This window comes from Benincasa hispida, chromosome 3 (assembly GCF_009727055.1).
Source record: "Benincasa hispida cultivar B227 chromosome 3, ASM972705v1, whole genome shotgun sequence".
In the NCBI taxonomy this organism is placed as follows: Eukaryota; Viridiplantae; Streptophyta; class Magnoliopsida; order Cucurbitales; family Cucurbitaceae; genus Benincasa; species Benincasa hispida.
Genome location: NC_052351.1, coordinates 64,224,076 through 64,236,953, shown reverse-complemented (window position 1 = coordinate 64,236,953; position 12,878 = coordinate 64,224,076). Strand labels below are relative to the sequence as shown.

The following is a 12,878-nucleotide window of genomic DNA, read 5'->3' as shown; positions in this document are numbered from 1 at the left end:
CGAATATTTTAACATTTTTTTCCATTTATCTTTAATCGAATAGGCACAATGTTCAGGATTAATGCAATGCATCCATTACTACAAATGCATGTTTGCAGAGGACGGGCACAACGTATGAATTAACGCAACATACCCCTCAACGCAATGCATTTCTTGAGGACGGGCGCACTGTATTTCTACCAGCGCAACACTACCTTCGCCATAGTGCATTTTTGCTAAGGACGGGCGAAGTGTACATACGCGCACAACTCATCTGTCAACGCAATGCATTTGTGGAAGACGAGCACAAAGTGTATCTATCGTCGCAAGATACAACCGCTGTCGCAATGCATACCGGATGTTATTAAAGTTTCTTTTATTTTTTTTTCATCAACATCGCAAAACCAAGTTGATAAGATGTTACGGTGTTCATTTTCTTTTTAATATTCATTCACAGAAATTAGGTTCAATGCAATACTGAGACAAGAATGTAAATAAATTCAACAAAGCATGAAATTAAACTAATGCAAGTAATAAACTAAGTTGAATAACACAATACTAAAGCAATAAACTAAGTTATGACAGTAAGAAAGCGATAAAGATAGATGTAGGGATGTTGATTGAAAAAGGGTCTTCAGGGTTACCGCAATAGCATCCCTACAAGCGGTCAATCCTGCTTGCTTAAGTCGATGGTCTCCATGCGTCGTTCCACATTGCCCCCATAGTAGGGCTTAATTCTTTGACCATTTACTTTGATTGCACTATTTCCATCCTCGGTGGTTAGCTCCACTATGCCATGGGGAAAGATAGTCTTGATGCGGGATGGCCCATACCAGCGGGACTTCAACTTTCCTAGAAACAATCGCAAACGTGCGTTAAATAAAAGTACCTATTGACCCACGAAGAATGTCCTTTTGCTTATGCGGTTATCATGCCACTTCTTGGTTCGCTCTTTATAGATCTTGGAATTTTCGTAGGCATTCATTCGCCACTCGACCAACTCGTTCAACTGTAACTTTTGGACTTCCCCCGCACTTGTCAGATCAAAATTCAGCTTTTTACTCACCCACATTGCTTTGTGTTCCAACTCGAAAGGCAAATGGCAAGTTTTTCAAAAGACCAGGGAATATGGGGACAACCGAATCGAGTTTTGAAGGCAGTCCTGTATGCCTATAGTGCTTCGTCAAGCTTGGGTGACCAATCTTTCCTGGAGGTACTAACTACCTTCTCCAAGTTGGTCTTGATTTCTTTGTTGGAGATTTCTGCCTGCCCATTAGTTTGTGGGTGATATGCAGTTGCAACTCTATGGCTGACATTAAATTTGATCAACAGGTTGGTGATGATGCGGTTGATGAAATGTGTGCCTTCATTGCGAATTAAGGCACGGGGCATTCCATATCGGATGAAGATATTTTTCTTGAGAAATTTCATCACCGTGGCCGCATCATTTTTAGCGCATGCAATGGCCTCAACCCACTTTGAAACATAATCAACCGCAACCAGAATATATTGATAACCCTCCAAAGGTTGAAATGGGCCCATGAAGTCAATTCCCCATACATCAAACAATTCAATTTCTAAGATCGAAGTTAAAGGCATTTCATCCCGTCTGGACATGTTCCCTATTCTCTGGCATCTGTCGCATTGCACAACATGGGCATCGGCGTCCTTGAATAGCGTTGGCCAAAAATAGCTGCTCTGTAGGACTTTTGTGGCAATCCACTGCCCCCCAAAATGTCCTCCATAAGGGGACTCATGACAGAGTTCTAAAATGTTCTTGGTCTCATGCTCAGGAACGCATCAACGCATAATATGATCAGGTCCGAGTCGATACAAGAATGGGTCATCCCAGAAATAAAACTTGACTTCGTGTCTTAACTTCTTCTTCTACTAGTATGAATAGTCTTCTAGTACTTGGCCACAAACTATGAAGTTTACAATATCCGCATACCATGGAACATTAACGCATACCTTCATAAGTTGCTCGTCAGGGAATCTTTCTTGAATTTCTTTCTCTTTCTTTTGAACCTCACAATTTTCTAACCGTGATAAATGATCTGCGACTTGGTTCTCAATGCCCTTCCGATCTTTGATCTCTAGGTCAAATTCTTGTAGGACTAATACCCACCTTATCAGTCTTGGTTTTGCATACCTTTTCGTCATGAGGTATTTGACCGCAGAATGATCAGAATACACCACTACATTTGATCCAATCAGGTACTGCCAAAATTTCTCCAGGGAAAACACCACTACGAGCATTTCTTTCTCTGTGGTTGTATAATTTTCTTGTGAATCATTCAGCGTCTTGCTGGCCTAATAGATAGGATGCAAAATCTTGTCTTTGCGCTGACTCAAGACTGCGCCCACTGCATATCCACTGGCGTCACACATCAACGCATATGGTTGAATCCAATCGGGTGCAACCAGAATAGGTGCAGTGATGAGTGCATTTTTCACTGTGTGAAATACTTCAGCGCATGCGTCATCAAAATCATATTCACAGTCAATCTCGAGGAGCGCACTTAGGGGTCTTGTGATCTGAGAAAAGTTGCTGATGAATTTTCAATAGAACCCTGCATGTCCCAGAAAACTCCTAAGTGTTTTCACATTAAATGGTGGTGGTAACTTGGATATTGCGTCAATTTTTGCTTGATCAACATCCAACCCTGCCTTTGATATCTTGTGACCTAGCACTATTCCTTCTTCTACCAAGAAATGGCATTTCTCCCAGTTCAGAACCAAATTTGTTTCAACGCATCTCTTCAAAAGTTTTTCCAAATTTGATAAACAAGAGTCATAGGTGTTGCCAAAAACCAAAAAGTCATCCATGAACACCTCCACTGACTCCTCTAGAAAATCTGAAAATATGGCCATCATACACCTTTGGAAGGTGCCTGGTGCGTTACAGAGTCCATATGGCATGCGACAGAATGTAAATGTGCCAAAGGGGCACTTGAAAGTTGTTTTGTTCTGATCTTCCGGCGCCATCGCGATTATGTTATACCCTGAATAGCCGTCAAGAAAGCAAAAGAATTCATTCCCCACAAGCCAATTTAACATTTGATCAATAAACAAGAGTGGAAAATTGTCCTTCTTTGCAAATTTAACTTGCGGTAATCCATGCATATTCTCCACCCCGTGGTTGTTCTGGTAGGAATTAATTCATTTTTGCTGTTGGTGATGATTGTCATGCCTCCTTTCTTTGGAACGCACTGCACTGGGCTTACCCAAATGCTATCAGATATGGGGTAAATGACGCCTGCATCAAGCCACTTCACAATCTCTTTCTTTACAACCTCCCTCATGGCAGGGTTCAAACGGCGCTGCCTCTCTATGGATCCTATTTTTCCTTCTTCAAGATGGATCTTGTGCATGCAATACGAGGGACTGCTCCCTTGAATGTCCACTAGAGTCCATCCCAAGGCTTTCGTGTATTTCTTGAGGATCTGAATAAGTGCTTCCTTCTTCTCTTTGCTCAATGACGCAAAGATTATAACTGGTAGAGTGTTGTTGCCTCCTAAATAAACATATTTGAGGTGCACTGGTAGCGCCTTCAACTCCAACATTGGTGGTTCTTCCAAAGATGGCTTAGTTCATTGTCTTGCTCGTTCAGATAACTTTATTGTTTCAAAATCTGGTCCAGTTTGTATTGCGGCGCAATTCTCCTTCAGCATTGCGCCAATCTCAAAGTCTTCTTCCTCTGATAGTTCTCGAAACTCGTGCCAATGTTTTCATGCAGTTCTCCAACATACTGGCAGTTTTTCCATATCACCTGGGTACTTCAACGCATTGAAAACGTTGAACTTTACTTGCTAATTATCGACTCTTATGGTAAGTTCTCTTTTCTACACGTTGATCAGCGCTTGCTTTGTTGCAAGAATCGGGCGACCCAAGATGATCAGTACCTCAGTGTTAGCTTCGTAATCCAATATAATAAAGTCAGCAGGAAAGATGAATTTATCCATTTGGACAAGTATGTCTTCTATCTTGCTTTCTAGATGCGTTATTGATCTGTCAGCCAACTGCAACGTAAATGTGGTGGGTCTTACGTTGTCGATGTTTAACTTCTTGAAGATTGACAAGGACATCAGGTTTATACTTGCCCCTAAGTAACACAGTGCATTTCCGACTTCTTTACCCCCTTATTGAGCATGGCAACGTGAAACTCCGTAGATCTTTCATTTTAGTGGGGATGTTATTCTAAAAGAGCGCACTACACCCATACGTAAGTGCGGTCATTTCATTTTCCCCGATCTTCCTCTTGTTGGCGAGTATGTCCTTGAGGAACTTCACATAGCTAGGCATCTGTTCCAGTGCTTCTACTAAAGGAATGTTGATATGTAGCTGTCGGAGGACATCCAGGAACCTCTTGAATTGTTTACTATCATCTTTCTTTTACATCCTAGATGGGAAAGGTGGAGGATCCCACCTTACTTCCTGATCATTTTATTGTTCATTGAGGCCCCTTGCTTGCTGTGTGTTAGGGGCTGGAGATTGCGATGGCTTTGATTCTGAGTCTTGTTGAGATTCATTCTTTGTAGAGGTAATTGCTTCTGAACTGGTAGATCTATTGTTTTTTATTGAGTGGTCATTGTTGGTGATTGAGGCTTCTGGCCGTTTTACTGATTCTGGAACTGGTGGCATGGGGACCATCTTCTTACCACTTCTCAATGTCATTGCTTGACATTGTTCCTTGCCGCTTGGTCCTAGTGCTTCCGAGCTGCTAAGTAGCATACCAGGCACTCTATTCTCAAGCCCGTTCGATTTGCACCTACAAATTTCTAGTGGAGGAAGCTTGCGACTACATGATTGCATCGTTCTTCTCAATAATTGTTTCAATAATGTTTCCAAAGACGAGGTACTAGAAGAGGTGTTAGAAGAGGATGGTTGGTCGTGTGGTTGTCTACTCTGAAAATTACCTTGGGTTTGATTCTGATGATGGAAAACTGGAGGATTACCTCGATTCTCGAGATGACTGTTCTGATGATTCCTTTGGCCCCCCTGGTTGTGATTCCCTACCCAACTAAAGTTGGAGTGATTCTTCCAACCAGGGTTGTAGGTGTTGCTAAATGGGTCATTGTGAATAGAGTATACGAATTGTGGATTTGACGGACAGACTTCCACCGAGTGCCTCTCTCTGCATTGGATGCAGCTTATTGCTGCCACTTACATCAGCGCATTGGCTTGCACTGCACTTTGAGAGAGATGTTCTTGATTAATAGCCATAGTCTGGAGGAGTGAGGTTACTATTTCCATCTGGATGGCCAGGGTGGTCATTGTATCAGCTGGTACAATGGCACTTTCTGCTCTTCTTCGTTCCGGGCCTCTTTGCCCATACCCGTTATCCATCCAATCATCTGTATTTCGTGAAATGTGATCTAGGATGATCTTTGCTTCCGTATACGTCTTGTCCATGAACCTCCTGCCACGGAGGCATCAGCAACTACTTGCATTGATTGATCCAAGCCATTATAAAAAGTTTCCATCAAAACGCAATCGGGAATCCCGATGTGCGGACAGTTCTTCACTAATCGTCTGAATCGCACCCAAGTGGCGCTCAGAGTTTCATTTTCCATCTGTTCAAAATTTAACGCATCCCACCGTCTTCTTGCATTGACGGCGAGCGGGAAAAATTTCTTCATGAACCTCTCAGCCAACTGGTCCCATGAGTTGATTTCATTTGGCTCAAGTGAATGAGCCCACCTCTTAGCCTCATCCAGCAGTGTATACGGGAAGAGATTTGGCTCGAGTGTATACTACCAGGAAAACTGGATCTTGCATCGGCTGATTAACCCCTTGATTCCCCTGGGGCTTATCGTTGTTATTCATGCTTCTCCTTCGCCGTATACGATCCTGACATGCTTGTGCGCGATAAGTACGCTCGATCTCTTGGTCGGCTTCGAATTCTGGATCAGTCCAAATACTTATAAACCGTCAGTCTGCTCTATGTGATAAATAAACAATACAGCAGAGATCTGTCCTGCAAAATACCACAAAAATATTCAACACTAACCGTTACCAATCCCCGACAATGGCAACAAAAACTTGTTGAATATAAAAATAATGTTATGCTTATGCTTATGTTGCACTACTGATGAATGATTGATTCAAGTTCTTGTCCTCGGCAACGGCACCAAAAACTTGATAGACAAAATATGTTTTTCTTTATCTAGGTTTTATTCTGCGCTAATGAATGAAAATGATGATGCTCTATGCTCTCACGTTGCTTTGCGATAAAGATATGTTGCGATACTACGTTCTAAATGTATGTGTTGATGATGATATGCTTCATAGTATGCGATGATGTAGTGCGTGTCACAAGTTTTCTTGCACTGGAACCAAGTATAATTCCAACACAAGTTTCTCATATTGACCTGAGGTTGAACACGGGGATTGTTGTTGTTAATGTGATACTAATGTGGTATATGCGGCCAGTTTAAAATAAAGAATAATGAATTGGTTTGTGCAGAAAAGTAAATTGTGATGAAAAGTAAATTGCGTTGTAAATAAAATGTCTAAGTTATTATTGATACAGGTTGAGGACTGGCTGTGAAGTTGTGCAAAAGTGTCTGGTAAATGCGATGGCAAGTCTTGTGAATGAATAAGAAAGAGAATGGTTGAGGGAAAGGACATCGTAAGTTCATCAATCTTGTTAAGGAAGCAACTCAGGTTCCGCCTTCTCTTGGCTTACACCTTTCAGTGATCGGTCGCATTTCCATATGTCTATGGTGAAATAGGGATGAACGTAATGAACGCAAGGTTGTTTCCATCTCTAGAAATACTTGTCCGTTTAGTTAACGCATTCTTCCAACCTTCTCTTGATAGGCGGAATAACATCTTCACTTCTGCTCTCACAGGTGAAGATATCGTTGAGCATGCTTTAGCTAAACTCAGCCGATTTCCTTAACAATGATTAACTCACTCGCTTAATCCTTCCCCTTCTCCCAGGGGATTAGTGACACATGATGGATAAAATGGATGATGAATGTGTGGAAAAGATCAAATAGATGATAATGATTATGATAATGATATTTGAAATATAGAGATTAAGCATTTGATACAGATTGTGAATGAAAGATTAAAGAATGATGAACACAATAGATGAATAAAAGAATGGAAACAAATACGGAAAGGGTGTCAATGTCTTGAAACAGATCCCGATTAGAGACATTATGCTTGCCGATGTGTGGATAAAATGGAGTGGAAAGCGTCCCTCTCAGGCTTGCTTTCCAGGTAGAAGTGACCTCTCGCACAGAGCTTCTTTTTCGGCAATGGAAAGAATTTCTTGATCAGAGACTTACCTTTGAGCCTTGTCTCGTCGTTCTCTTGGATTTTCTCTGGATTGTCTCTTCAGACCAGCCTCCTTTACATTGAATTCAAGGAAGCTATTTATAGACCTTGGCACTTGTATTGGTGGTCCCACTTTTAAATTTTGATAATTCCTGCCATGCCATAATGGAAATGTCCGCTCTATTCCACGATCAATTTTTCAGAATCGTACAACAAAAACGCTATACACTTGTCAGAATCTCCTGCAAATGCGTTGCTCTTCACATCTTCGATCGATCACCGCATGCAATGTAGTTGTTTTGATCTCTTGTTGATTGCCGCATGCAGTGGACATGCGTTGATCGCCTGAATCCGTGATCAATCATCGCATGCGCAGCAATTAAGTTGATCTTTTTTGTTCTTGATCAATTGTCGCATGCTGTATGGATGCGCTGTTCATTTTTGTCCTCGAGCAATTAACGCATGTGGTGACCTATTTCCTGCAAAACAAAGACTTGAAAATTTCATTTCGCCATCGCAATGGGGTTAGTGGGTGTGTTCACGACACTTTACAATTTTCGTATTTCTAAGCCAATTTCTATATTGTCAACGCAATTTTTCATTCTTTTTGCCGCATAATCTAAATAAAACAGCATAAATAACTTGTATTTCTACAAGTTATCAGTGAGTTTTTATTATCAACTGTGTTATATAAAGAGACTAATCATTTCGTGGTCCAGTCTTATACAAACTATTTGTATACGATACCCCCACTCACATGTCTCATCTTGAGCTAGTAGAGGAACCTAATGGACCTATTATTCTATCATATTATTCTAATTTTATTCCATATGAGCTAGTAGGAGAACCTAATTGACCTATAGATCATGGGCTCCAACGATCTGAGATTAGCTGGCTAAACTCTTTAGACAGAGCTAATCAACATTTGTTAACTAACGGGTCATTCTACTATAGTCCCGTAGTTGTACTCCCCTCACTATAGATATATTTGTGTCCATTTGATATAACCATGATTAGTAACCTAATCCTTCACAGGTTGTTCGTAATCTCGGCTAGGTCATAAAAACCGTTTTACCTCCAATACTACATCTTGTTCCTTAAGTTCCACTGATCCTCTAATGAACAATTGGTTTAAGGTCCAACCTATAAACCGAATCCCTCTAGGGATAAAAAGAGGGTGGGGCCCCTTGTTCAAGACTTGGATTCAGTACTAAAGCGAACAACCTATCTACTATCCCTATAATGGGTAGGAGTGAATTCCGTCTTGCACCCTATGTTCCCAGCTATCCACCCGATCTTACCCCTGAAATGGGAGGCTTATTGGGCCAGCGATGATGAGCTACCTTCACCTATTCAAATCTAAGGATAATTCCAAGTGAACAGGAGTTCATAGTTAGCTCAGGATTAAGATTAAGTTACCTAGGTCATCAATTAATGAAATAGTCAGTTTTATACATAAAACGGCATTTAGAACGTAAAAAGTGACTATTTCATGGTTCAGTCTTATACAAACTCATTGCATAGGATGCCCCCACTCACATATCTCTATATGAACGATTCAAAAGCACATCGTTTGTACTAACTACAAAGTGGGCCACATCCATAGTGTCCCCAAAATAAGGTGCCCAACCTTATTCATATACTATAGACCATTTTGGCTATAATTTGAACTTGATCCACATTTATGTCACTACATAAAGTTCAAACTACATTAAATTTCCCTAGGACCTTAGTTTATTCAATTCAAGATTACAATTTCAATAATAACTTTATCGAAAAAAAAACAGAATATGTTTATTAATTTACAAACTACGAGTTTTAGGACATAATATCCAACAAACTCCCACTTGGACTAAAACTCCTAGTGGAGTATCACAAGGATGAATTTAAGTGAGAAACATATGAGTACAATAAACATATGAATATAATAAACTAGGGCATATACCCAATAGTTCTCCCACTTGTCCTAGTTTACAAACTTCGTAGACCTAGACTCTGTAGGTGACCTTCAAACACTTTAATCATGAGGGCCTTTGTAAAAGGATCAACAATGTTTTGTTCAGAAGATTTCTGGGTTACTACAACGTCTCCATGATGTACAATCTCCCAGATCAGATGGTATTTGCACTCAATATGCTTGTCGTGCTTGTGGCTTCTTGGTTCTCTTGAATTTGCAACTGCACTACTATTATCGCAATATAGGGTGATAGGAAGATGCATATTTGGAACGACTTCCAAATCTGTCAAGAATTTCCTCAACCATACTGCTTCCTTTTCTACTTCACATGCAGCTACATATTCAACTTCCATTATGGAGTCCACAATACAATTTTGCTTCACACTTCTCCACACTACTGCTCCTCCATTCAGAATGAACACTGATCTCGATGTAGATTTTCTTGCATCTTTAGGTTTGAAAATCAGAGTTAGTGTATCCAGTAAGGATCAAATCCTTAGTACCATACACGAGCATGTAGTTCCTCGTTCTCCTAAGATACTTGAGGATATTTTTAACGGCAGTCCAATGATCATATCCAGGATTGGAGTGATACCTACTGACTATCTCTACTACGTAGCACATGTCAGGTCTAGTACATAACATTGCATACATCAGGCTCCTTACTGCGGAAGCATAGGGAATGCATCTCATATCCTTAACCTCTTGAGGTGTCTTAGGACATTGATCCTTTGACAAATTCCATATCTATAAGGTAGCAGACCTCTTTTGGAATTCTGCATCTTATACCTAGACAACATTTTGTCTATATACGTTGCTTGAGACATGGCTAGTGTTCTGTTCTTGCGGTTCCGAATAATCTGAATCCCGAGAACATACTGCGCATTTCCTAAATCTTTCATTTGGAACTGCGTTGCTAGCCATTTCTTGATGTTAGTTAGGTAACCTACTTCATTCCCAATGAGTAGAATATCGTCAACATATAAAACTAAGAACGCTATATTAGAATTGACGATCTTCTTGTAAACACAAGGCTCGTCAAAATTCTATACAAAGCCATAATATTTGACCGCAGTATCAAATCTTATATTCCAAGATTTATCTTGTTTCAACCCATAAATGGATTTTTGAAGCTTACAAACCTTTTGTTCTTGACCCTGTGCAATAAGCCCCTCTAGTTGAGCCATATAGAAACTCTCCTCAAGATCGCCATTTAGAAAGGCTGTCTTAACATCCATCTGCCAAATTTCATAGTCATAAAAGGTGGCAATGGATATGAGTATTCTAATCGACTTAAGCATGGCAATGGGAGAGAAATTTTCTTCATAGTTCACTCCCTCTCTATGGGTATAACCTTTTGCGACAAGTCGAGCCATAAAATCTGTACTTTACTGGCTTGGTCTCGTTTTCTCTTGTAGATCCACATACAACCAATTGGTTTTACATCATTTGGTTGATCTACAAGTTTTCAGACAGAATTGAAGTACATAGACTCCATTTCGAGGTCTATGGTTTTGACCCACTGATCATGGTCCACATCTTTCATCGCATGTTTATAGGTCGATGGATCCTCTATGCCATCATCAGGTATGACAACTTGTGTTTCCGTTAAACCCAAGTAACGGTCAAGCTGATGAACAACCTTCTCACTACGTCAAGGCATTCTCAACTCTTGAGAAGGATGTGACCGACCAGATGTACTAGTTTTATCTACTACTTTAGTAGATGAACTAGCTCTATCTATAGTGTCTTTGGAAATTTTATTCAATACTAGTCTACTACGAGGTTGATGACTTCTTATGTGGTCTTCCTCTAAGAATGTGGCATTTTTCGATAAAAATACCTTATTCCCATGAGGATAATAAAATAGACCACCTTTTGTTTCTTTTGGATAACCTACAAATAGGCATAGTTTTGAACGACGTTCCAATTTTTTAGGATTTTGCACCAAAACATGTGTCGGGCATCCCCAAATCCTAAAGTGGCGTAAACTGCCTTTACGCCCTTTCCATAGCTCATAAGGTGTTTCTGAAACACTTTTAGAGGGAACGTAATTCAAAATATAGACAACAGTCTCTAATGCATGTCCCCAAAAGAAATCAAGTAACTCTGCAAAGCTCATCATTGAGCGAACCATGTCCAATAAGGTTCTATTTCTTCTTTCAGATACACCGTTCTGCTGAGGCATATTAGGTGTAGAGAGTTGTGACTTGATTCCATGTTCTATCATATAGTCCTGGAATCTTAAGTCCATGTATTCCCCACCTCGATCTGATCGTATTTTACCTAACTAGTTCTCAACCTCAGCCTTATATTCTTTGAACTTTTCAAAAGAATCAGACTTGTGATGCATAAGTAAATATGACCATATCTTAAATAATCATCAGTAAAACTGATGAAATATTCATACCCATCTCGAGCTTTGACATTTTTCGGTCCACAGAGGTCCGAATGTACGAGCTCTAAGGGTATTGTGACTCTGAGATAATTTCTAGTAAAAGATCTCTTAGTCATTTTTCCCTCAAGACAGGACTCACATGGAGGTAAAGAATTTTCTTCTAACTGATTTAGGAGTCCATTCTTAACCAATCTCTCAATCCTTTTGAGATTTATGTGGCCAAGTCTTAGGTGCAATAGATAGGCATTAGAAGGAACTTTTTGTCTTTTATTCTAAGTTTCGGCTGTTCTAAACATCTCAGTATTTATGAAAAGTTTTGCTTTAGTTGGTCTTAACTTACATAAGTTGTTTTCAAGTATAGCAGAACAAATTTGAATACCTTTTCTGAAAATGAACGCTTCATTAACTTCAAAAGATATTTTATACATTTGTTCCATAATACAAGCGATAGATATTAATTTCCTCTTCATAAGAGGTGCATACAAAACATCTTTAAGTATGATATATCTATCGTTGAAAAACAACTTCAAGTCTCCCATTGCTTCGGCCGAGACAACCTCTCCTGTTTCAACCTTGAGGGTGATCTCGCCTTCTTCAAGCTTTTTCCAGGAACTAGTTTCCTGAAAAGAGAAGCAAATATGATTAGTGGCTCCTGAATCCAATATCTAGGTTGAGGTATCATACTCCACTAAACATGTTTCAGCAACTAGTAAATCATATTTACCTTGTGCTTCTTTCGAGGCAGGGGTCTGAGGACATTCCTCAGTTAAGACAAATCTCAAGTCATCTATTACTAGTGTTGAATCTGTCTCTTATACACATCTAGATGTGTATAAGAGACAGGAATAACTCTTATTCCTATAGTAACTCAGTTATCGCTACTTTGGTTAAGAATTTACTAACACTTAGTAATTCTTGTAAGTTTGACCCTCCATTTTCAAACCTCAAAGATCGGAATCATTATGCTCCCGAAGTTGGAAAGACAAGAAAGAAAACAGACCTGAGAGACCCTATCAATTTCTAGAGCTCGCAGAGTTCCGAATCCTATAATACAACCCTCTGATTGGTAAGATCGCTCCAGGGCAGACATGCAGGCGCATTATAGGAATCTCACGGTGCGATCTAATGGAAGAGACCATAGGATGTGTTGACATTATTCCTTCTCCCACTTACTATGAACAACTTCCCCTATTCACCTTGGTATTGACTCATGCAAACACTCTTCGAATGGAGTCCGCTCCCAGGGTGGCCCAA

The 12,878-nt window shown here is 40.0% G+C and overlaps 1 protein-coding gene across 1 annotated transcript; it reads right to left on the bottom strand.

Moving 5' to 3' along the window:
- Positions 1-646: 646 nt before the first annotated feature.
- On the bottom strand, positions 647-1,051 carry LOC120073665. The gene is made up of 2 exons (XM_039026469.1): positions 877-1,051; positions 647-831 (listed from the first exon to the last, which is right to left on the bottom strand). The coding sequence occupies exons 1-2, from the start codon at positions 1,049-1,051 to the stop codon at positions 647-649; spliced, it is 360 nt and encodes a 119-aa protein (XP_038882397.1).
- Positions 1,052-12,878: the final 11,827 nt, after the last annotated feature.